We start from the raw sequence: 22,436 nt of genomic DNA on the forward strand, positions 1-22,436 counted from the left end.
ATAAAGATAGGAAAAGCTTTTGATAATTTGGAGAAAGTGCAGTTCTGAAGATAGGAAAAACTTTTGATGCCAGCTCCTGATCTTGAACTCACCATCATCTGTAATCATTAAACATTAATCCACTTCCTTCTATGGTAACTAGGTGCTTTATAGAAAACTAGAGATTAGACGGACTATTTGGAGCATAGACGAAGTCTAGGCTTTAGCAAATTTTTTATTTATTTTATATATATTATATATTTATATGACATGTTTTAGTTTTTAAGTTTAATTATAAAATTATTATAATAAATTACCAAAATTAGATTATACAAAACAAAAGAAATTAGACAAATTTATAGATTTGTAATAACATTATTGCTTAATTTAACATATTTGGACTAATTTATATTGTTTTAAACCAATTTTAACCGCCTTAGAACAGTTTAAACCAATTTGAATTTTATAAATTGATATAAAATGGATTTTAAGAAAATCATTTTGGATAGTACCTAATTGCCGCTTAGACGGAAGCCTAGACCGATTTTTAGAAAAACCTTTGCGGCGAACGCTATGCCCATCAGAGAAAAGCTTTTGATAGTTTGGAAGAAATCAGAAATGAGATTCAGGGTTTAGCTAGCTGTTGATGCTCTGTTTCTCTCTCTCTGATGGTTTTGGAGTTACATGTCTCTTATTGGGCTTTTGCTTGACCATATGGGCTGTTGAAGGAGACTGGTTACTGATAAACTCATCATGTTGATGCTAAGTTAACGTCATTACTCATTAGTGAAGAAAGTGTGGAGTTCACGTCATGTAATTGTGGGATCCATGATTGCCCGATCCGACCAGTCTTAAGTTAACTTTAAGATCTTTTTGTTTGATTCTTTACAGATTCTTGGTTGTGAATCAATGTGACATTTGGGGGACAAAGAGACAATGATTTCCCATTTAAAAGAGACAAAACAGAGGAACATAAGAGAGAGAGATGGAGTGGACCCCAACCAGAATCTTTAGTTTCTGTTTCACTTTTTTTTTTCAAAATCCTGTCAGAAATGAATCAGAAAATGGGGACACACAAGTTCAGATTTTCAGGCATTATGCCTCACTCATGGCTCTACAAGCTCAAAGGAATCAGCAGAAGTAGCAGAAAACGCCTTCCTTCTTCTCCCAAACACCTCTCCTCCACTGATGCTTCTTCCTCAAGAAAGCTCCGTGAAACTCTTCTTTTTTCTTCATCTGTTCATCACCCTCAAAGTTCTCTCCACCTACCATTTACAAGCCTTCCTCAAGGCTCAAGCTCTCTTCCTCCTCTCTAAACTCTCATGTTACTCTCACGACTTATCGGAATCATCGCTCTGTATTAACCTCTGTAAATGCAATCATTCTGGACCCTCCTCTCAGTTCTCATGTTTCTCTCACTTCTTCCTGGAGTCACCGCTCTAAGTCCACCGTTGGAAGCTCGTCTAAGCCTGTGTCATCATCTCCTTCTGACCAAAACTATGGCTTTTCCCATGAACCTGAATCAAAGTCAGTTGACATCAAGGCTTTGAACCGTGTTGATTTTGAAGATCCTTCAATCTCAGACAACTCGAGTCCTGTCTTGGTTGAGACTGTAAAGCAAAAAACATGTGATACGAGGACACAGCAGAAACTGAAGAAACCGAAAGCTGGTTCTTCAGGGATAAGGATTCGGGCGAATTCACCGAAGAAAGCTAGAAGGAAGACAAAGGCAAGAACATCCTACACATCAAAGAGGAAGGGAAACTCGGAGAGTTTCGCGATAGTGTTGACTTCGGTGGATCCAGAGAGAGATTTCAGAGAATCCATGGTTGAGATGATTGTTGAGAACAAGATGAAGGAACAGACAGACCTGGAGGATCTTCTTGCGTGTTATCTTTCGCTGAACTCGAGTGAGTATCATGACATAATCATCAAGGCTTTCGAGAAGACATGGTTTCATTTGACTCACGTCACCTGAGAACTCCCTTCTCTCCGAGGCCAAGCGCATGCAACTTGATCAAACACACGTGTAACCTTTTATATTATTGAAGCAGCAAGTTTGTTTTTTACACACTACACTATAGATATTACATGAATACAGATTTAGAATATATTTTCAAACTAAGGGAGAAGCTACCGCCTTGAACTCGGTGGCTTCCGGGAAACCGCGTAAGGTGGCTGAAACCCAACTGTTTCCACGTCTCCAACAGTTCTGATCAACCTTCTTATTCTAGCCTCTTCCGTCAGCGACCGCTGCAGTAACTGGCCCTGCACGTCTGCAAGCGAGCGGTTCCTTGGAAGTGTGCGGTTGTCTGAAGCCTGTCTCAAGTTACTCGAACTAGAAGCTGCATGCATGTTGGCTTTCCCAGAACGTACATGATAGCTTTCTTCGGGGCGAAACCTCGTTACGTTGTGAGTTCTATTCACAGCAGGAGGTTGGGAGCTGTTCTCATCAACATATGTGTAGTTGAGGTTGGACAAAGACCCTGAACTGTAAGAACTCTGAGAATGCGTCTCATCGTGAAGATCATCTGCAGTATTAATCTTCTATCAAAAAACTTTTGTGTAAACATCTGAATCACACTACACACGTTAAATCTGGTAGTTACTTTCCATACCTTGTAGCCAATCTTGACGGCCTCGTGTCATGTAGTTAGAGAATGAAGCTTGGGAGGATGACGAAGAATGATAAACATGAGGGGTTTCATCACCTTCCTCGTACCTCCAACCAGGCACCAAAGAAGAGATCTCTCCATCAATCATTTCAGCAATCTCGACTGGATCCCAATCTGTGATCTCGAGTTCTTTTACCATCTCCATTGCAACATCGATGGAAGTATCATTCATGATGCCAAAGGGGAAAGCCACTTTCTTTGCCATACCTGGAACTAATAAGAAACAATCATGTGACCGAGAGATAAGAAAATCATCAGCTAAATAAACTAGGTCCCTTTTACCATTTTCATCTGCGATTATTACTTCCAGTAAGATTGTGTTATCTTCAGCCTTCAGCCTCCCAGTGATGGTCATCTGGGTCCTTCCTAACTCATCATCTTCCAACTTCAGTCTGTCCATTTCATTCTCATTCAAGAAGGGCTTCAGATTCCCAGCCCCTCTCGCGTACACCATCCATGACTCGTCAGAGGACAGAAATGGATCTTGCAATAGTTCTCTAGCTGACACTCTCTGTGAGGCAGGCACGAGGCATTTCCTGATGAAAATCTGTGCCTCAATGTCTTCAACTCTATAAAAGGCGCTTGGTAGCCTTCCCTGAAAAAAAAAACATTACAAGTCTCATTCCCGGTTCAAATGATAGCTTCATCCATATGCTCACAGATCGAAAGACATACCGAAGAAACTTTCTTGTAAATGTGCACCGGACTGTTACACTCACTATACGGGAACTCAGAGGTGATCATCTCCAAAAAACACATACCAAAGGAATAAACGTCAATGAGCTCGTTGTAGTTTCCCTCAAATAATTCTGGAGCCATGAACTCGGGAGTGCCTACGCAAAAGAAGCACTAACTAAGTCTACGCATATGATTATAACGAGAAGTGAGAACAAACGATTACCGAGGACACTATGGGCAGAGCGGCAGTCCCGGAGCATTCTTGCAAGACCAAGATCGCCGATCTTGACTTGTCCAAGATGCCCATTAACAAAGATATTATCACACTTTAGGTCTCTATGGATAACAGGAGGGTCATGCTCGTGGAGATAAACAAGCCCTTCCAAGATCTGCCGAGCCCAAGACTTGATTGCTCGGATATCTATCCGCATGTACTTATTTTTGTATCTGCACAAGAACGGGACAGCATCATACAAAGCAAAAAAACTGAGTAACTATTCAGAAGAAAAGGTGAAAGAGAATTACTGTCGGAGGGTCCCAGAAGTGAACAACTCGGTGATGAAATTGAGAGTATGGGAATCAACATCGATCCAGGAAGTGTAGAAACGAATAATGGATTTGTGGTTGAGAGTGCTGAGAAGATGAACCTCAGAGTAGAGCCTCTGTAGGTCAACAGAAGAACGGAGAACCTCTTTTAGCTTCACCTGGCTCCACGCTACTTCAATTCCAAGCTTCTCGTCGATTGCTTTGAACACCGTCTTCATCGCTCCCCTTCCAAGAACTTCTTCAAACTGTTCCAGAACAAAACCAAGTGTTACAGAAAAGGTCTGAGTTGTTAACTGTTCCAGATAAAAAATGTTCCAGCATAGAGTCTGTTCCTCTACTTACACGTCCATATCGACCAGTCGGATCGGTTTCTACATACTCCGAAACCTGATTCATGTTCATGGTTGACCAAAACTCAGATTGATGCTCCCAGAAATGTTGAGACGACGAGATATCTCTGGGTGCCAAAAGTCGTCCTATTACTTCTTCTTATTCTGCTTCATCAAAGAAGCGTCAGCAGATAATATGCTGAAACAGTATTTGGCCTGAGTCACCCATTGGTAATACAATGAATAAAGACAAGAGCCTCAACCTTGCTTGCATCACATATATTATAGAAAATCATTTTTTTTTTTCATTTTTAATGACCCAGTTGTAAAATATATAGATACAACTTTGACAAATCTTAGTTGCCAATAAAATATACTCGAGACACAGCATTGAAAATAATTGAAATAACCAAACGTGCACTACTTTGAAAAACACATGGCTAAACAAGCTAAAAAGGGAAAAGGAATATGCCATGAATAGTTTTGTGAACCACAAACACTATAGCAAAGAGGATAATAGTTAAAAAAAAAAAAAGAGTTTCCTTGCTTGAGAAAACTGCACGATTCAATCGAACCAATAAGTTTGGTGGACACCAGAAATTCAAAATATTGTAATTAATAAAAATAAAACAAAAAGAAAGACTAAAAGTCAGAACAGAAGTGGGGAACATGACGAGAATAGAAGAGAACAGAGTGATAGTGACATTACCGTTGAACATTTATCTTTCTTGTTGGCGGCGAATTCCTTCAGCCCTCACGGAGTTCAGGATTCTGCAATAAACTGGCAACACATAACAAATATGCAGTAACCAATATATACGTTCATCATACGTACTTAGCTTTGTCTCTACGGATGGTCCGAATGTTAACAGGCAATCATAGATCTAAATGCATATTTGACTACCATGTCGTTGGGTTTAAATGTTACTTAACACGTGGAAAAGGAGAGACATATAGAAAAAAATTGGTAGGAAAATGAAGATAAGGATAGAATAGATCGCCAACAAGAACAGCCGTATAAGTTTGACACTGACCACAACAAAGGTTGCAGCCAGAATTGTCCCACGAGGTGCTCTTTCATCATTACCATTCACCATACAAAATGTGAAAGACCCTTTCTCCACAGTTATTCAATATGTCTGGCAGGCAAAACCCCATTTATCCTTGAAACGATGTTACTTCTACCGAACTAAGCTCCTCCATTTTCCACCTACCAAGTTACAACCTTGATATCACTCACATTTCACATATAACTTTATTCAGACAACTGATGAGTATGAATGTACAAACAAGGACATACTTACCTCAGTCCTCTTTGCGAAAACTGCAGGGTTTGCATTTTTTATATCTTTCCATGATTTACCATACCTGCACAACAACAACACCAACAAAATGACAATGCTATAAACATATAAGTGAGCCAAGTTCGCTATTTTGAAACTTGATTAGGTCCTAGATGTATCAGCATTGAGTATTTGATAATAGAGTACAGGACTCGGCAAACATACTCTTTTACTCCTTCCCTCAAAGCTTCCACTTCTTCAGGCGTCCAGAATTTCTTTCGCCTTCTCACAAAGGAATCTGCGCTCTTCAAGGGGGATATATTCAGAGGTACGGGGGATGGTAAACGAGGCCGAACTCTGCCAGAACATGTTCGCTGACTACCCGAACCTTTCTCACTTGCATTATCCTGTTGCTTCACAATCAAACCACAACTTCATGAACCAAAGAACAAAAACATTAAGAGTTACGAAAGTATCTTGAAGGAAAACTCACTAACACCCACATGTGTTTTCATTATGTTCTTGACCGCTTGTTCCAGTCCTGTTAACAGGCTGATGAATGACATCGACCAAGTGGTCGATTGCATTGTTAGGTTCTTGCACATGCCTAGTAGAAGGATCGATTTGTCGTTGAATCTCTAACAAATACTCCTTCAGCTCCCGAGCAGCCGTTTTGTCCCCCTTCTTGACTCATGTTCCTGGTCTTGTGCACCCATTGTCCGCTCCTCGTCTGCTCCATGCTGTTCATTCACCTTATCAACCCCATCATTCTCCAGACATCCCACTCCTTCAACATCCCTACTGTTCCCATTCCACTTCCACGTTGCTCGTTGGCATCATCAGCGGTGTCACTCTCCAAACGCTCAGTGATTTCATCAACATCATTTGGGCTATCGCACTCCACGTTGTTCTCAGCCTTGCGCTTAAGAACCCTCCCTTGAGCTACTGACTCAAGAGTGGAGCTCCCAAGTAATGCCCACTGCTCTTTCACAAGCTGAGTGAGAAAGGAGACAGCAGTGTAACTAATGTTACTCTCTCAAATCCGCTGATAAACATCAGGATCCTTAAGTGCTATTCCAACAACTCCTCAGTCACTAAACCGCTCCCACTCTCCTTCAGAATCCCAATCCGTCTCGCAACGGCGTCAGTGAATACACCATCCGAACCAGACGATGGCCACATGAATCTAAGCGTGCACTCAGCCGCCGTCCAGCAATAAGCTGCTTGTGAGACTCCGTGAACGTTGCTGCATCAGAAGCTTCTCAAGAATCTCGAGGAGGTCAAGCGTTCTCTCCTCGACCGTGCCTCGGATCAAAGATTGGAGATGTCCCCGCAAAACTGATGATATCTTGAGCTTCAGGCAGTCGGGGGAATCTCCAAATTTCAACGCCGAACGTAGTTTAGTAGGGGAACCCCTAGGATTGTGTTGACAACGGATGAAAAATTCAGTAACCCATTTGTCGATAACCTCCATTTCTAAACTTCCGCGATCAAAATTCGTACCTTTCGTTTAGTTTCCGTTGAAGCAGTTTCGCGAATTCGCCGGAGAAGACGAATAGCTCCGATCAGCGGTTACAGGTATTCTTTACTGGGCCTTAAGTTGGGCCTGAAGTCAAAGAAGATATTCGGTGTGGATGACAAATAATTGACACGTGTCGTTTTATGAGCCTTACATTACCCAATCCTCTTTCTGGCTTGTCGCGTTCTATAATGGGCCTCATAAGTTGGGCCTGGAATCAGTAATTAACACGTGTCATGATCTGAGCCTTATATTCCCCCAATCCTCTTTCTCTAGCTTGGCGCGCTCTCTGTCTTCTTCTCCCATAGTTCCGTTTTCTGACTACTCACTTTCACAGTTTGTGTCTGTGCGATAATGGCCATGACAGAGCTTTCAACCCCCAAAACGACGTCTTCTTTTCTCAACTCTTCGTCTCGGCTAAGCCTCTCCTCAAAACTGCATCTTTCAAACCAGTTTCGTCATCTTCTTCTTCTCCCACCGCTCCACACAACTTCCAACTCCAAAATCTCTTGCTCTGTTTCTCAGAAGTAAGTCTCTTTACGCTCCTAATTATTAAAAGTTTCAACCTTTATATCTGATTCAGATGCTTGTTTTTGAATCTATGGTAAAAGTAACCAAGCACCTGTTGCGGTTCAAGACAATGGATCGGTGAAGACGAAGAAAGAGTGTTATGGAGTGTTCTGTCTCACCTATGACCTTAAAGCTGTAATCTTTCTCCCTCTTTCTCAATCATGTCTTAAGGGTAGAGATAATCCTCTCCTTCACATGGAGATAGTAGTATCTTATATGTGTGTTTGCAGGAAGAGGAGACGAAGTCATGGAAGAAGATGATCAATATTGCAGTTTCAGGTGCTGCAGGCATGATCTCAAACCACCTTCTCTTCAAAGTAAGTTGTTTACTTTAATTACTATTCCATAAGATAAGGTTACTTACCAATCATTTGTCTTTTATCTTGTGTAGCTTGCTTCAGGTTCAGTGTTTGGACCAGACCAACCCATTGCTTTGAAACTTCTTGGATCAGAGAGATCAATCCAAGCCCTCGAAGGGGTTGCGATGGAGCTCGAGGATTCCTTGTTCCCCTTGTTGAGAGAAGTTGATATAGGAACTGATCCATATGAAGTGTTCCAAGATGTGGAGTGGGCTCTTCTCATTGGCGCAAAACCTCGAGGCCCTGGAATGGAACGTGCCGCCTTGTTGGACATTAATGGCCAGATCTTTGCTGAGCAAGGCAAAGCTCTTAATGCTGTTGCCTCTCCTAATGTTAAGGTCCTTGTAGTGGGGAATCCTTGCAACACCAAGTAAGCTTACATTCCTTAATTCACTACTCTTGGTATCTTAACCATCGTCTTAAGTATGCTTTGTCTGCAGCGCCTTGATTTGTCTTAAAAATGCTCCCAACATTCCTGCAAAGAACTTCCATGCCCTCACGAGGTTGGATGAGAATCGAGCCAAGTGTCAGGTTACCACATCTCACTCACATTTATGTGATTATATGCATTTTTTTCATTCATATGATTGAAAAGTCCATTTTGCAGCTTGCTCTTAAAGCAGGCGTTTTCTACGACAAAGTGTCTAATATGACCATATGGGGAAATCACTCCACGACTCAGGTGTGTCTTAACTTGCTCTAGTGTCCTTTGTTGTTTGTTTCTCTTATCTTTGAGAGGTGAATCAGGTGCCAGACTTCTTAAATGCAAGAATTAATGGCCAGCCGGTGAAGGAGGTTATTACAGACCACAAGTGGTTAGAAGAGGGATTCACCGAGAGTGTGCAGAAGGTAAGATAGCGTTTCCGCTGGTATTGTGATGATTTTCTGCAATGGGAGATAACACTGTTGGCTGAGTGAGTTGCTTTTGTTTTACAGAGAGGTGGCTTACTAATTCAGAAATGGGGTCGGTCTTCGGCTGCTTCTACTGCTGTTTCCATTGTTGATGCTATAAAGTCTCTTGTGACTCCTACTCCTGAGGGTGATTGGTTTTCAACTGGGGTACATCTTCTTTTATACCCAGTTTGATAACAAAAGGATAGATTGGTTCAGACTTTCATAGGGTTGTTGTGGTAATGTAAATTTTAGGTGTACACAAATGGAAATCCTTATGGTATTGCAGAGGACCTTGTCTTCAGCATGCCATGCCGATCAACGGTATGTTCTATCCTTTTTTACTTAAATTTTTTTCTCTAGTGGTGAACTCTAAAGATCCGGTTTGTTTCCAGGGAGATGGAGATTATGAGCTTGTCAAGGATGTAGAGTTTGATGACTATCTTCGCAACCGAATCGCCAAGGTATAGCCTTCTTAGATATCAGTCTTTTGAGGGTTTTGTCTTTAAATGCTAGAAGCTAAACTGAGACATGACAATGTTGTTCAGTCTGAAGCGGAACTGTTGGCTGAGAAGAAATGTGTTGCACACCTCACTGGAGATGTAAGTATCTATTTTGTTTATTCAAATGAAACCATTTTGATAGAAGCTAACCTTAGTTGATTCATGGATGTATGTTTCAGGGCATTGCCTTCTGTGATCTTGGTCCGGTAGATACCATGCTTCCTGGTGAAGTTTGATTTTTGGAGGGCGGTGAGCTTCTCAAGTAAGCACTCTCTTCTGGGTTGTTAGCTGTACAGAGCACACCCACACCCACACTACTCATGTTGATTGTTCTAAATAAGTTAAAGAAACTCTTCTTATTTATATAATGCACCAAAAGTCATCTACAGTAGTGTTTGTAAACTAGATAATGCCATATCTAATGTCAAACACAAACTGTTCCTAAATCTTTTGATTTTTATTTTTCTTTTCATTAAACAAACAAACCAAAAACAGCTCTTTCTGTGAAAGAGTAACACAAACAAAGTTATAAAGTACATAGATGCTATACATCAGAATCAAAAAAGCGAAAAATCGAGGAAGATCTTAGTGGTCGATGCCCTGAATAGGCGTAGTGTGTAGTCTCTTACACTCGTCTTTGGAGTAGTCCAGTGAGAAACAAAGTTGCCTTATCACTTCCCTCTTCTCTTCTGCTACTTCTTCTAGCTCACTCCTCAGCTTCTCCACCTCCTCCTCCATCTCCATTGTCTTACTGTCTTTTGCTTTCATTTCATATTCAAGCAGAAGCATCTCTGATTCAAGCTTACTCACCTTGTTGCTTACCGTCTCTATGCATATCTCTTTCACTGCCTTTTCCATTGTCAGCACCTCGATTTCTCCCTTGAGCCTCTCCTCCTCTTCCGTTTTCTCATTAGTCACTCTTCTTATCTCCTCTTCGAGATAACGCACTTGCGCTTCCAGTTCACTGAACTGCTCGTCTCGGTTTGCCTTTTCCTCCAAGAGGCTGGCTATCTCTTCTTTGAACTGCGCCTTCTCAGGGAATATCTTCTCTTCTGCGTCAGAGAGAGCCGTCTTCAGATCCCTGAGCTCATGATCTCTACCTGCTAAACTATGTTTCAACATGGAGACTCTGTCGTGCAGCTTCACCACCTCTCTTCTATCCGCAGTAGACTTGCTCTTCCACGCTGCAGCTTCTTTCTGCGCCGACTCGAGCATGTTCTGGAGGCTCTTGAGCCTTAACTCATCAGACTTGCTCTTCTCAACTTCTCTTCTCATCATGCCGTTCTCTCTCTCCGCCTCCCTAAGCCTCAGGCTTGCGATTCTCAGCTCTTCAGACAAACTCTCAACGTCCATCTCTTGTGTTGAATCTGCTCCTTCACTGCCATTCTCATCATCCAACACAGATGGCAAGTATCTAGCGAGCTGGTTCTTCAACATGAAGATCTGGTCTTCTGAGTTGAGTATCTTCTCGTTTGCATCTCTCAGCTCTTGCTCACAAGCAGCGAGTTTCGCTGGATAATCAACAAACTTACTCTCACTCTTCACCCTTGTCAATGAGAAGCCATCAGTGTTTCCTTCGAGTTGCATCCTGAGTCTCTCTTTGGCTTCACGCAGATCGATCTCGAGGTCAGCGACCCTCTTGGTCAGGGACTGAAAGTCTGAACCAACGCTCACGTAACCGGGGTAACTAGCCAGGGAAGAGGAGTCATCCCATTCCTGTTCGGAGTCGGTAACGGAAGCAACATCATCTACATCTTTGTGGTAAAGATCAGAGGGAAGGCCTCCTCCTCCGTTATTGCCAAGGAAGTAGTCAAAACCAGGAGCGCGGCGGGAAGGAGGACGGCCTAACCTATTGTTATTGAGCTCAGTAGTGAGGTCAGAGGAGGAGAGGTCATCGTAACGCTCGGCTAGAGAACGGTACATACGGTGAAACTCATCGACCAGGCTGATGAGTTCTGGTCTCTTTTGGTAATACATCTCTGCCTTCTTGGCAAGCGAATCTGCATCCTCTTCTATCAACTTAACCATCTTTTTCACGCTCCTGTCCATATCTGATCACCACACACACACAAAATAACATTCTAAACGTTTATATTTTCTTTTATGAAAATGAACACATGATTTAATAGGACAATGTAACCAATGAGATGGACTGACTACTCACCTTCGAGATTATGCTCGAGCCACTTGTTGTTTTTCATACTCTTCTTGGAACGAACCTGACAAGTTCAAGAATCAAGAATGAGAATCTATGGTTGATCATTCGTATGAAAGAAGGTTTTTTGGATGTTACCAGTTCATAATCCATTGCTGCAAAATCGATGGACCCTAAGCAAAGCTGGAAACACACAAGAAACAGTCAATATGAGACAATGGGAAAAGAAGACAAACAATACAAAAAAGGATAGTGTAACTGTTTAGAAAAAATCATGAGAATTCGCAAACACGTAGACACAAAAATGACAAAAAAGAGAACCTGAGACTAAGAAGAAGATGCAGATGCTTGCACAGAGGGAGATGATGCAATGCAAGGAGGGTTTTAAAGTCAAAAGAATGTATACACTTACAAAGATAATGCGGACAGGTCTTAACTTGTAAGTTGTAACGTGGCCAAGTGATTTATGTATTAAGTGTATGTAATTTGAGACTTAATTACACAGTGTCCATATGGTGAAAGAAGAGGAGTATACTTATAGGGGTTGTAATTTGACCTCTCTCCCATTAATCCAACCGACTATTCATTAAAGTAATAGTGATCATCCAAGACTATTTCCTCACGTTTTAGTAATATTTATGATGTTGCTTTTTTTCTTTGAACACGTATTTATGATGTTGCTATTCACGCATACTTGAAGGTGGATCATCATCCACTCAAAATATCAATTTATGCAGACCTTGAATACTTATAAAATACCTTTTTCTAATCGTTTTTAGTCTTAAAACCACGTCTTTTTAGAAATGTATTTAAATGGGAAGACTTTTTCAGGGTTTACGGGAGTAATCGCGTTATCTGTGTGTCTTAAGCCTCAAAAGGCCAACTCAAACTTTGTTTTGTGGCGCTCCACTTCCTTACCTTTTCATTGCACTTCAGATTTAATGCATTAAACATTACGTATTATTTTAAAAAAACTATATATTTTCAACTGCTGACATGCACAACTCATTACCCTATATAAATTTTCTACAAATGCTTTTTATGTTTTCTTTTAAATAAACGTAATATTTTTTTGTGATAACTTCTAGATTTAAGATAGTCTTTTTGATTAGTCAGTGCAAATATAAAATATAATCGGGCAGGTTTTTCTTTTACTCAAATCTTGCAAATCTTATTGTGTTAATTGTAGGAAGAATTATATAATAAAATCATATAAAAAAGATTGAAACATATATAGTAAATTTACCATGACTATTTTGTTTCATAATATATATATATATATATATATATATATATATATATATATAATGTTATTGTTATCACTCTAGTGCATGGTTTTGGTATCAACCGGTAAAATGTTTTACATATATTTTAGAAAACCTGGTTCTAGATTATCCTTTGATAAATATAAACTATACCTATTTTACTTCACCAAACTTCTTTGATAAGTGTGAAGCATGCAAATACTCTTTTAGTAACTTTAGTTTAGTTTATTTATTTCAGTTCAACTATCCATTTTATTTAGTTTTGAAAACTCTCTCTTATTTAAAAACTTATAGCGTACAAAAAAAGAAGAAGAGAAGAGTCAATAGTGATGTGGAGATAAAGGAGAACGCCCGGCTCATCCCGCCTTAAAAAAAAAGAAAAAAAAAGGAGAACACCCATATTCAAACAGAAAGCATAGATATTTTTCAAAAAATAAAAAAAAGTTGGAAGATGTAAAAAATCGAAAAAAAAAGAACAAAAAAAAAATACTAAAACTGTAAACGTTGCATGTCTTGTGTTGGTCCACTTGTGCTTTGGTTTCGAATATGTGTATATGGACCTCCAAAGTTGCTCCACAAGAGTTCAAGAAGATACTGGTAAGGATAATGACGAACGTGATAAACGTTGTGAGTTTGAACAAAGCCGCATTTCAAAGTTGTTCTTCTAAAGGATAAAGACAAATTGACATGATGACAAACACATCACAGCCATATAAACAGATATTACCTAGCTCTACAAAAGATACTCGTAGGAAGAAATACTAATTGTATTAGAAAAAGATTTGAACATGAGTGAGCATCATCATTTTGCGTTTGTGCACGGTGCAGGGCATGGAGGATGGTGTTGGTACAAGCTCGCCAATTCACTGAGAGAGAATGGACATAAGGCCACCTGCATCGACCTCAAGGGCGCTGGGATCAACCTAACTGATCCAAACACTGTCTCCTCTCTTGATGACTACAACCAGCCTCTCTATGACTTCCTCTCCCAACTTCCCCTCGACCAAAAGGTCATTCTGGTGAGCCACAGCGTTGGAGGAGGGAGCATGACGGCTGCCATGTGCCAGTATCCTTCCAAAGTCTCCATGGCTGTTTACGTCGCAGCAGCCATGGTCAAACCTGGTACCATAATTCCCCCAATTCTCAAGGAAGTACTAAAGATATGTTCAGGGATGATAGAGACGGAAGCTGAGAAGATATGGGACTTCACTTTTGGAAATGGACCCGAGAATCTCCCCACAAGTATGATGATGAAACCTGAGTATGTCCGGGACAAGTATTACAACGAGAGCCCCATGGAGGTTAATTATCTTTTATTACCAAACTCTTTATTATGAACTTTGCTGTTAAATTGTGCGAGCTTCCAACTTAAAACTAATTGACACTAACAGGATTTTGGTTCTCTCACTTTATGTATTAGTTAATTATTTCTTCAACTACCAATGTGGGAATTCATTTATGCATTAACATTTGCCTCAATAACATTTACACATTCATCTATTCATGTATAATCAGGATTACACACTGGCTACCACACTTCTGCGTCCAGCCCCTGTCATGGCATTTGCAGGCATAGTGGATATCCCTGCAGCACCCGAGGCTGACAAAATCCCAAGGGTCTATGTGAAGACAGGCAAAGACAATATGTTCCAGTCAAGTCGTCAAGACTTAATGGTTACCCTGTGGCCTCCTGCTCAATACTTCCTTCTTGAAGAGAGTGATCACTCTGCATTTTTCTCCCAACCTGAAGCTCTCTATAAGATCCTCACTGAAGCAGCCTCCTCTATCTCTCCATGATTACTCTTTACACATCTATTTGGAACTCCTCCAAATCTATTTTTTTAATAGCTAATTGGATCATATTCATATATATCATGAGACACAAGAAAGGATCCTACAATAATTGCTATGTAACCGCGTCTTACTACTTAAGGGACTTATCTTCAAACAATCAACAGAAAAGACTTACAAACTCAAAAGCATATAAGAGAATGGGGAATAATAACAATCAAGGGGTGGTTTGAACAATAGAGTCTTTGGCTTTGCTATTGTCATCTGAAGATGGCCTTGTCTCAGAAGAGTCAGAAACTCGTATCTCTTCAATCATCCTAACCACATCATCCATACTTGGTCGTACCTCAGCCACTTGAGCCACACAGGCCATTGCAATCTGCAGCATCTGCACCATTTCTTCTTCAATGTTCTGAACCTTCATTAGCTCAACATCAAACACCTCGCTAGTCCATTCCTCCCTCACCACTGACTGCACCCACCTCGGGAGATCGACCATGTCCTCCCTACTCGGCGACTGCACTGGAGACTTCCCAGTCAACATCTCCAGTATAAGTACACCGAAACTGTAAACATCGGATTTATGCGTGTGTTTCCTTGTTTCTATCACTTCTGGTGCGCGGTAGCCTGCACCTCTCATTGGGGTTACTGGCACAACCATCAGAGAGGTCAACCCATAATCGGAAACGCACACATCATTCTCCTGCTTCATAATCATGTTTGAGGACTTTATGTTTCCATGACTGAACTTTGGACCTCCAACTTGATGGAGGTGAGCTACACCTTTTGCAGCAGCTAGAATGATTCTCAGTCTTGAGTCCCAGTCAAGAAACCTTCTCTCACCTCCCAGGTTACCTATCATGACATCAAAACCAAGCTACTGGTAAGTGTTAATTCTGGAAGTGTCTTAATCTCTGTGCACCAGTAAAAAAACGGTACAATAGGCTTTTAAATATTAAGAAATTACTTTTTCTATGAGAAGTGTGTATTTCTAAAAGAAAAAAAATGTTATTAATTCATATAACAATATACAAATTCTAAACGGGTATTTTTTTCTGAATCATTTTTTGCTCTTTGAGTTCTTTGATTTCTTCAAATTGATTCGTGTTTGTTCACGACAGCAAGTAACCCAACATGTAAACATAAACCATTAAACAAAGATGGGGAAGAAGACTAACCGTGAAGGAGTGATGATAAGTTACCACCAGGGTAATAATCACAAACCATGAGCTTCTCATCCTTGTTGTAATAATAAGCACGAAGGGGAGCAACGTTAGGGTGTTCCCCAACCCCACTGATAATCTCCATCTGCTGTTCAAACTCCTTCTTTCCAACTGCAACTTCCTTCAATCTTTTAACCACAACGGTAGTGGATTCCTCTAAGACAGCCTTATATGCTGTCCCATAACTACCTTTTCCTAGTACTTCCGCTGACGCCCTTAATAAATCCTCTAGATCAAAGTTATATGAGCATCCTTCAAAGAACACCAGCTTGTTCTTCTCAGGCTCTTGAACACCGCTTCCAAATTCTTGCTTTGCTTTCTCAGTCAACGTCTTTGCATTTGCTATGCTGTCTTCCCTCTTGTCTTTTTTCTTGACACAACAGAATAAGATAACAGCGCTGACTAAGAGCAGGAGAGCAGCCCCTCCAGCTGTAATGAGAATGAAAGTGCTTACGTGTAATTTCTTTTTGGGACCTTCTTTGTGAGGAAACGGCGGCAATGGAGGAGGTGAGGAGACGGGTGGGATAAGAGGAGAGGGGCTAGAGGGAGTGGCACATGATTTCAGAGGAAGTCCACATAACATTGTGTTTCCAGCAAAAGATGAACTTGGAAACTTACCAAGTTCAGAGGGTATTGAACCATTAAGATGGTTGTTGCTCAAGTTTAAAAGTCTCAGGCTTGTTGTATCAAGAATAGGTATTGGTCCAGAAAGCTTGTTGTTCTGGAGACTCAACTTTGTCAGTTGCTTCTGGTTTTGTAAGGTTGTTGGTATCTTCCCGGTGAAAGAGTTGAATGAGAGATCCAGTATACTGAGGTTTTGGGACAAAAAGGTAGGAGGAAGCTCACCGGAGAAGTTGTTATGTTGGAGATAGAGGTAGCGTAGTGAAGGGAGAGTTGGAATATCAGGAGGAAGGTTGCCACCAATGAGGTTTGATCGCAAACTGAGAGTCTCGAGTGACTCTAGTTTACCAAGAGTGTTTGGAGGGATGGTTCCCACCAGCCCTATTCCAGGAAGACGGAGAGTGAGAACACCAGTACCATCAGAAGTGCAAGTCACACCAACCCATGATTTGCAGATGTGGTTAGTGGAGTTCCAGTTGAGCTTCCTAAGATGAGGAACAGAAGCAGCAAAGGAAAGAAGAGCTTGCCTGTCCGAGTTCAAATCCGCAATAGCAGAAGAGTAGAAAGTAATTGTGACAAACAAGAAAGAGATAAGACAAGTAGACAAGACTTGACCAACATCAAACATGGAATGGAGCTGCATCATCAGCATGACTTTCTGTCCCTCCTGGTATTAAAAAAAAAAGAGAAGATAATGAACAATTCCCAGTCTGATCTTCAAAAAGTAAGTTGAAAACTAATGCTAGAAACTACTATATAGTTCTGAAAGGAGTAATTATATCAGCAAAAACAAATAAAGATGCTAAATTAGATCTTCAAGAAAAAGTATGTCATTGTCTATCTTTATCTTTTATCATTGGGAGATTAAACAATGCAAGAGGCTAAGATAACAGACTGAAGCATCCAACTACAATAAAAAAGCAAAGCAAAAGGAATAAAGCTAAAGAACAAACTTTAACACAAAACTTTGATGTGCATTAAAAAAAGCAACTCCTTTTTGTCAAAGATATAGAGAAAGAAGCAAAGGTGTGTCCATCATGTGTACAACGTCGCTAAGTAAATAAAGATGAGTTTGAGTGTTCAGTTTTATCAGAGTTGTTGAACAAACAGCCTGTATTAAGAGCAAAAACAGGGAACTAAACAAAACCACGTCACTGAGACTGTAAAGTCTTGAAACTTTCCTACCCACCTAGCCGGAGAAAATGGCGATTTTAAGTATAATTCCACAACTAAAAATTACAGAAACTTACAAAAAAAGAAGAAGAGAGAGAAAGATGAACCTGAGAGAGTAGTGGGCAATGAGGAAGTCAGGAAACCAGGAGAGGAGGCAATGGTGAAATCTTGTGGATGCTATAGCTCAATCTTGAAATGGTGAAAGAAAAGAGAGAAGACAAAGGCAATGCGTGTGGGGGCTAGTGGGAGAGACGGAGAGAAGAAGAAGAAACATAAAAGGAAAACTGAAAGAGATGGAAGAAAAGTATAGTGAAGTTAAACAAAAAGAGACGTATTTATTAAGGATAAGACAGTGAGTCGTTAGATTAAATCATGTTAATGTGTTAAGACCGCAACAAACGCTAAGAGTAGAGAGAGTGACCCAGAGACTGACCAAGTCTAAGATTCTTAAGATATAACAAAATGACAAATACACTCCGCCAAATGCAAAATCTTGTTACCAATTATAAGAGAGCCTAGATTTTTATATTCCTAAAGTAATAATTTGGTATTGTAATAATAGTCCTGACCTGTCCAACTACTCTTGTTACTACTTTCTCTCGATTTGCATCATTCTTGATTTTGTGGAGAGTGGATACCATGTCAAAGTGAAACTAGTCATGTCATCATCTACCAAATCCCAACACACGATAAACCCAGCTGCGCTCTCTTTAATCAGAAAGAAAAAAACACATTATTATTACCTGGTGCTTCCTCTGGTACTATGCTTTTGCCAGTTCTCAGACATCATCCACTGTTTTTCTTATATATGGAACTGTAAGAAGCTGAGACGAGCTCAACGAATTAGAGACGCAACTTAGTTCATATATTAAACTGCCACTGTTTTCTTATAAATTGAACTGTAAAAGCTGAGAGGCTAAACACAAAGTACACTAGAGATCCAACGAAGTTCATACATTAAACTGCGTATCCATGTCTATTAAATAAACAAAGGAATTTTAACAACACGCATACTCTGATTCCCATCCTCAGCTTTCTCCCTCACTTGTAGAACTCAAAGTCCGTGTCTGGCTTCTTCACGTTTGAGCGGTAACCCTTCTCGAAATCCTTAGGCAATATCACGTATCTGTTCTTACGCACTGCATGCATTCCAGCTTCCTGGCAGATTGCTGCTATCTGCATTGTTCAACATAATATCGAATTAACGTGTTATCTAATATCTATCATCTTTGGCTGCACAATACTCATCTTTCATTCAATCCTTCTAGGGTCAGTTCCCATGTACATTACCGCCATATTAGGTAAACCAAACTATCTTACTTTCAAGTTAGATTCTCAATAATTCAATTCAGGGCAATAATGTACAAACTACAAAGACTAGATAACTCAGCTAACAACCATACATAATGCTCAAAACAGCTCTTATTAGGTGATGATCTAGAAACTATGGAGGCTACATATACATCTGAAAAGTAACTTTAGTGGGAAGCATAGAATATAAGTTAGCAAACTAACCTCAGCAGCGCTAATTTTATCAGGCCGTGAAACATAGTCTTCCAAGTCAACCTCATCGCTGAGGTTCATTTTGGCGGTGCATACCTACACAAGGAAAAACAGTCAATAAGACATAAACTGTGCAAACATAAATGTGTTGTAATTATTGAGAGATAGAGCAGTAAACACTTTCTTAAGAAATCTTTTGGTTTCATATCTCTTTCACGACTTAATTCACAAGTACTTGTGGTACTTATCTTACCTGGAAAACAAGCCTCTTCTGACGCCTATCAGGAAGGGGGAACTCAATCTTACGATCAAGTCTCCCAGGACGCAACAGAGCAGGATCAAGAGTGTCTGCCCTGTTGGTTGCCATTATGACCTTGACATTCACAGTCTGGTCAAACCCATCCATCTACAACGAATTTAACAAAACATGTTTAGAACACAACCCAATCTGAAAGTCAGGCATCATGCCACTTATAAGAATACGACAAGACAGTTCTTTTCTAGACTCCATCAGTCTACAGCACAATATTTATTTACTGTTCTCACCTGATTAAGTAGTTCCATGAGAATACGCTGGACTTCCCTATCAGCTCCAGTTTGAGCATCGAACCTAGCAGTAGCAATTGCATCAACCTCATCAATAAAGATAATAGCTGGAGCATTTTCTTTAGCAAGACGGAAGACATCACGAACCATACGAGGTCCCTGCAACCAAAGGGCAAGCAAGTCAGACATCAAACAGAACACACCCACTAAAACAATTTAGAAATCTTACCTCACCGAGGTACTTCTGCACAAACTCGGACCCAACAACCCTAATGAAAGCAGCGGTTGTGTGGTTGGCAACAGCCTTAGCCAACATAGTCTTCCCAGTACCAGGAGGTCCATAGAGCAACACACCACGTGGAGGGTCAATACCAATCTGCTTATAAAGCTCGTGATGCGTCAACGGCAACTCAACAGCCTCACGAATCTCCTGCTTCTGAATATCACATCCTCCAATATCCTACAAACAAAAAAAGCAAACACCTTTCAACAACCCAAAACCCTAAAAATCCTTAAAAGAGGAAACTTTACATTATAGGACACGTCAGGCTTCTCAGATTGGCTAAGAAGCGAGATACTCGAATCAGCCTCAGGCGGCAACACATCAACGAGTGCGTTCGAGTGGCGGTGAAGCGCCACGGAGGCAGAAGGCTTCAGGTCTTCTCTGTTGATGGTGCTGAGAATCCTGACGTAGTAATTGGACCCGGTGGTGGACCCGACGATGCCGTTGTTCTGATCGACCATCTCCATGAACTGGCCGATCACGAGGGGCACGGATTGGATTCGCTTGACCTCTTCTTGGGCGCGTAGGAGCTCGCGTTTGAGATTCTTCTGCTCGTCTTTGACGTATTCCTCTTGGATGTCGGTGAATTCGAGCTGGCGTTCGAGGGATTTGAGACGGGAGTAGGGATCTTCCTCGTCCGGCGTGGAGAGATCCATTAGGGACGGAGATGGTTTGGGGTCGAGAACCATCGCCGCGGCCATTGTCTGAGAGATCTAACGGAGTTTCTGGAGTGGAGAGGAAGAAACGTTCGATTGAGAAGACGGTTGTGTTAGAAACTCATCCAAAATTATTTAAGAAGGTATGGGCCTTTGGTTACTAGTTGAAGCCCAATATATCATTTACGGCAAACAAACAAATCTTCATTAATTTCAACTCGTAACTACAAAAAAAAAACTACTGAAAAACAAATTAGTACACACTACACAGTCACACAGATGTATAATTTAAATGAAGAAAATACAGCGAAGAATAGTCTTCTATGCTAAACATGTATGATATGTTATTTTTTTTTGTGTGCAACATATGATATGTTATCGTCTAACTTCATATTTCATCTTTTTCTAATCTGATTAACTGATTTGTATGCAACATCAAGCCGAACTTTATTTTGACAAACCAATCTTCAACGTATATATTTCCAAATGCAATTCCAAAAAGGGAATAGACACTTTTCTGCCAAACATTCTGTACCAAGATTCTTTTAAGATATTGTCGCATTGTAATCTTCCTAAAATAACACTAAGGACTATTGTTAACACTTCGGATAAGTGCATAACCAAAGCATCGTGATGCCACTACAAAGAGTGATGCGACATCATCACCAAAACTCCATTGTTTCCGTAACTGATTTACAAGAGTATTTACCATATCTTAAGATTTTATAGCGATACCAGACCGTACAACCTAACTCCAGTGCAACTACTATATCTTTTTCTACTTCTCTTAAATTCTCAATATTCTCAAATTCCAACCTAAACTCTGCAATAAAAATGCCAACATTTCCAAATTGATGCAACAATGGTGGAAATTTCATATGTTCTGATATGCCCTCATGCCATGAATCCCTTAATATTAGCGGAAAACCCATAAGCATCAACATCACTTATAATCCAAAAAGGATCATCACCCTTTAAAATCAACATAAGGTTTTGCATCTGAAATAAATAGTGAAATAAATAATCCGGAAGACGATAGATACATCAAGTATAATTTTACAACATGACTAGTCCATGGAAGTTGCCAAATTGCAGATTTGGAATTTATTGGTTCACAAAAAGGACTACGAGATAGAAGACCACGAGAAACCAACATTGCATTTCACAAAGCCCACTAGAGGCTCTCTCTCCATATCTTGGGAGGAGCAATATTTGTTAAGCTAAATAGTTTCAACTTAAAATAATTGGTGATAAGAGAAGTGCACATCTATCTTATATATTGCTTAGGATTCTTTCAACTACCGATGTGACTTTGTGTCTAATACGCTCCTTCGAGATGATAGCTTTTTTAATCTCGGAATGTTCGGACAAAAATTGATGGACCAACCATATCGATGTGGATCGGGTTAGACTATTTGGATCGGGCTCTTATACCATTGATTTTAAGTTGGAAGTCCATCTAGCTTAAGAACATTCACATTCGAACATGTTGGTTTGATGGCCTCATGAGAATCTAAAGTCAGCCAAACTGATGCTTCTTCAAAAGCTTTGGAGATGATTTCATGTTTCCAAATATGCCAAAATATCCACGGGAAGGCTAACCTCAATTTTGGATCCAAACCTCTCTTGCAGCTGCACGAGATCAAGTAGTACAATCTTAAAAACACCAGAGTTGTGAGAGAGGCCTAACAGTGCACACAATATGGAGGGAGAGAAATTCGCGTAGGCATGGTGAACAACCACGTGATGTGGCGTATTTGATTAAGTTCATTGACAAAACCATTAGGCTGAAACTACTCTCAGTCAAAGGAAAAGGGCACAAGCATCTTGAAGGGGGTTTGATGGCTTGGTTTGCAGCACAAGAAAAGTGACAAAGATCATTTAGTCT

General features: G+C 40.4%; 7 protein-coding genes and 1 pseudogene across 13 annotated transcripts; 3 read left to right on the forward strand and 5 right to left on the reverse strand.

Moving 5' to 3' along the window:
• The first annotated feature begins 110 nt into the window (after window positions 1–110).
• Window positions 111–2,085, forward strand: LOC103851772 (transcription repressor OFP3). The gene is given in 2 exon segments (XM_009128641.3): window positions 111–1,233; window positions 1,236–2,085. Coding segments are annotated over 2 exon segments (924 nt in total). The 5' UTR covers window positions 111–1,031; the 3' UTR covers window positions 1,958–2,085.
• Window positions 1,993–5,416, reverse strand: LOC103851644 (probable serine/threonine-protein kinase WNK4). 5 transcript variants are annotated; one of them, XM_033284358.1, is made up of 9 exons: window positions 5,242–5,416; window positions 4,917–4,978; window positions 4,221–4,372; window positions 3,858–4,123; window positions 3,556–3,779; window positions 3,330–3,487; window positions 2,937–3,249; window positions 2,598–2,867; window positions 1,993–2,510 (listed from the first exon to the last, which is right to left on the reverse strand). In XM_033284358.1, the coding sequence occupies exons 3-9, from the start codon at window positions 4,278–4,280 to the stop codon at window positions 2,113–2,115; spliced, it is 1,689 nt and encodes a 562-aa protein (XP_033140249.1). In that variant the 5' UTR covers window positions 4,281–4,372; window positions 4,917–4,978; window positions 5,242–5,416; the 3' UTR covers window positions 1,993–2,112. The 5 variants fall into 5 exon arrangements, with proteins under 5 accessions (XP_033140249.1, XP_009126761.2, XP_009126757.2 ...); XM_009128513.3 differs by having other exon boundaries at window positions 4,221–4,423; window positions 5,242–5,399; XM_009128509.3 differs by lacking the exon at window positions 5,242–5,416 and having other exon boundaries at window positions 4,917–5,157.
• Window positions 5,089–7,024, reverse strand: LOC103851643 (annotated as a pseudogene).
• A 252-nt stretch (window positions 7,025–7,276) lies between these two features.
• On the forward strand, window positions 7,277–9,797 carry LOC103851645 (malate dehydrogenase [NADP], chloroplastic). 2 transcript variants are annotated; one of them, XR_004455146.1, is made up of 12 exons: window positions 7,277–7,536; window positions 7,621–7,714; window positions 7,810–7,896; window positions 7,971–8,308; window positions 8,379–8,469; window positions 8,546–8,620; window positions 8,686–8,787; window positions 8,875–8,997; window positions 9,085–9,157; window positions 9,225–9,293; window positions 9,378–9,431; window positions 9,512–9,794. XR_004455146.1 is itself a non-coding variant. In XM_009128515.3 (12 exons), the coding sequence occupies exons 1-12, from the start codon at window positions 7,364–7,366 to the stop codon at window positions 9,566–9,568; spliced, it is 1,332 nt and encodes a 443-aa protein (XP_009126763.1). In that variant the 5' UTR covers window positions 7,277–7,363; the 3' UTR covers window positions 9,569–9,797. The 2 variants fall into 2 exon arrangements, 1 of the variants encoding a protein (XP_009126763.1); XM_009128515.3 differs by having other exon boundaries at window positions 9,085–9,153; window positions 9,512–9,797.
• On the reverse strand, window positions 9,539–12,666 carry LOC103851646 (protein NETWORKED 4A-like). Its single transcript, XM_033284360.1, has 3 exons — window positions 11,626–12,666; window positions 11,497–11,551; window positions 9,539–11,383 (listed from the first exon to the last, which is right to left on the reverse strand). The coding sequence occupies exons 1-3, from the start codon at window positions 11,638–11,640 to the stop codon at window positions 9,918–9,920; spliced, it is 1,536 nt and encodes a 511-aa protein (XP_033140251.1). The 5' UTR covers window positions 11,641–12,666; the 3' UTR covers window positions 9,539–9,917.
• Window positions 12,667–13,496: 830 nt separating this feature from the next.
• On the forward strand, window positions 13,497–14,622 carry LOC103851648 (methylesterase 18). The gene is made up of 2 exons (XM_009128519.3): window positions 13,497–14,053; window positions 14,268–14,622. The coding sequence occupies exons 1-2, from the start codon at window positions 13,541–13,543 to the stop codon at window positions 14,547–14,549; spliced, it is 795 nt and encodes a 264-aa protein (XP_009126767.1). The 5' UTR covers window positions 13,497–13,540; the 3' UTR covers window positions 14,550–14,622.
• Window positions 14,623–14,641: 19 nt separating this feature from the next.
• On the reverse strand, window positions 14,642–18,165 carry LOC103851647 (probable inactive receptor kinase At5g58300). 2 transcript variants are annotated; one of them, XM_009128518.3, is made up of 3 exons: window positions 17,668–18,165; window positions 15,722–17,054; window positions 14,642–15,398 (listed from the first exon to the last, which is right to left on the reverse strand). In XM_009128518.3, exons 2-3 carry the CDS (start codon window positions 17,037–17,039, stop codon window positions 14,761–14,763), a joined length of 1,956 nt encoding a protein of 651 aa, XP_009126766.1. In that variant the 5' UTR covers window positions 17,040–17,054; window positions 17,668–18,165; the 3' UTR covers window positions 14,642–14,760. The 2 variants fall into 2 exon arrangements, with proteins under 2 accessions (XP_009126766.1, XP_033140248.1); XM_033284357.1 differs by lacking the exon at window positions 17,668–18,165 and adding an exon at window positions 17,178–17,622 and having other exon boundaries at window positions 15,722–17,136.
• A 238-nt stretch (window positions 18,166–18,403) lies between these two features.
• Window positions 18,404–20,663, reverse strand: LOC103851649 (26S proteasome regulatory subunit 6B homolog). The gene is made up of 6 exons (XM_009128520.3): window positions 20,141–20,663; window positions 19,839–20,069; window positions 19,610–19,768; window positions 19,317–19,469; window positions 19,076–19,159; window positions 18,404–18,736 (listed from the first exon to the last, which is right to left on the reverse strand). The coding sequence occupies exons 1-6, from the start codon at window positions 20,591–20,593 to the stop codon at window positions 18,602–18,604; spliced, it is 1,215 nt and encodes a 404-aa protein (XP_009126768.1). The 5' UTR covers window positions 20,594–20,663; the 3' UTR covers window positions 18,404–18,601.
• Window positions 20,664–22,436: the final 1,773 nt, after the last annotated feature.

The sequence above is a fragment of the Brassica rapa genome, chromosome A02 (assembly GCF_000309985.2).
Source record: "Brassica rapa cultivar Chiifu-401-42 chromosome A02, CAAS_Brap_v3.01, whole genome shotgun sequence".
NCBI lineage: Eukaryota > Viridiplantae > Streptophyta > Magnoliopsida > Brassicales > Brassicaceae > Brassica > Brassica rapa.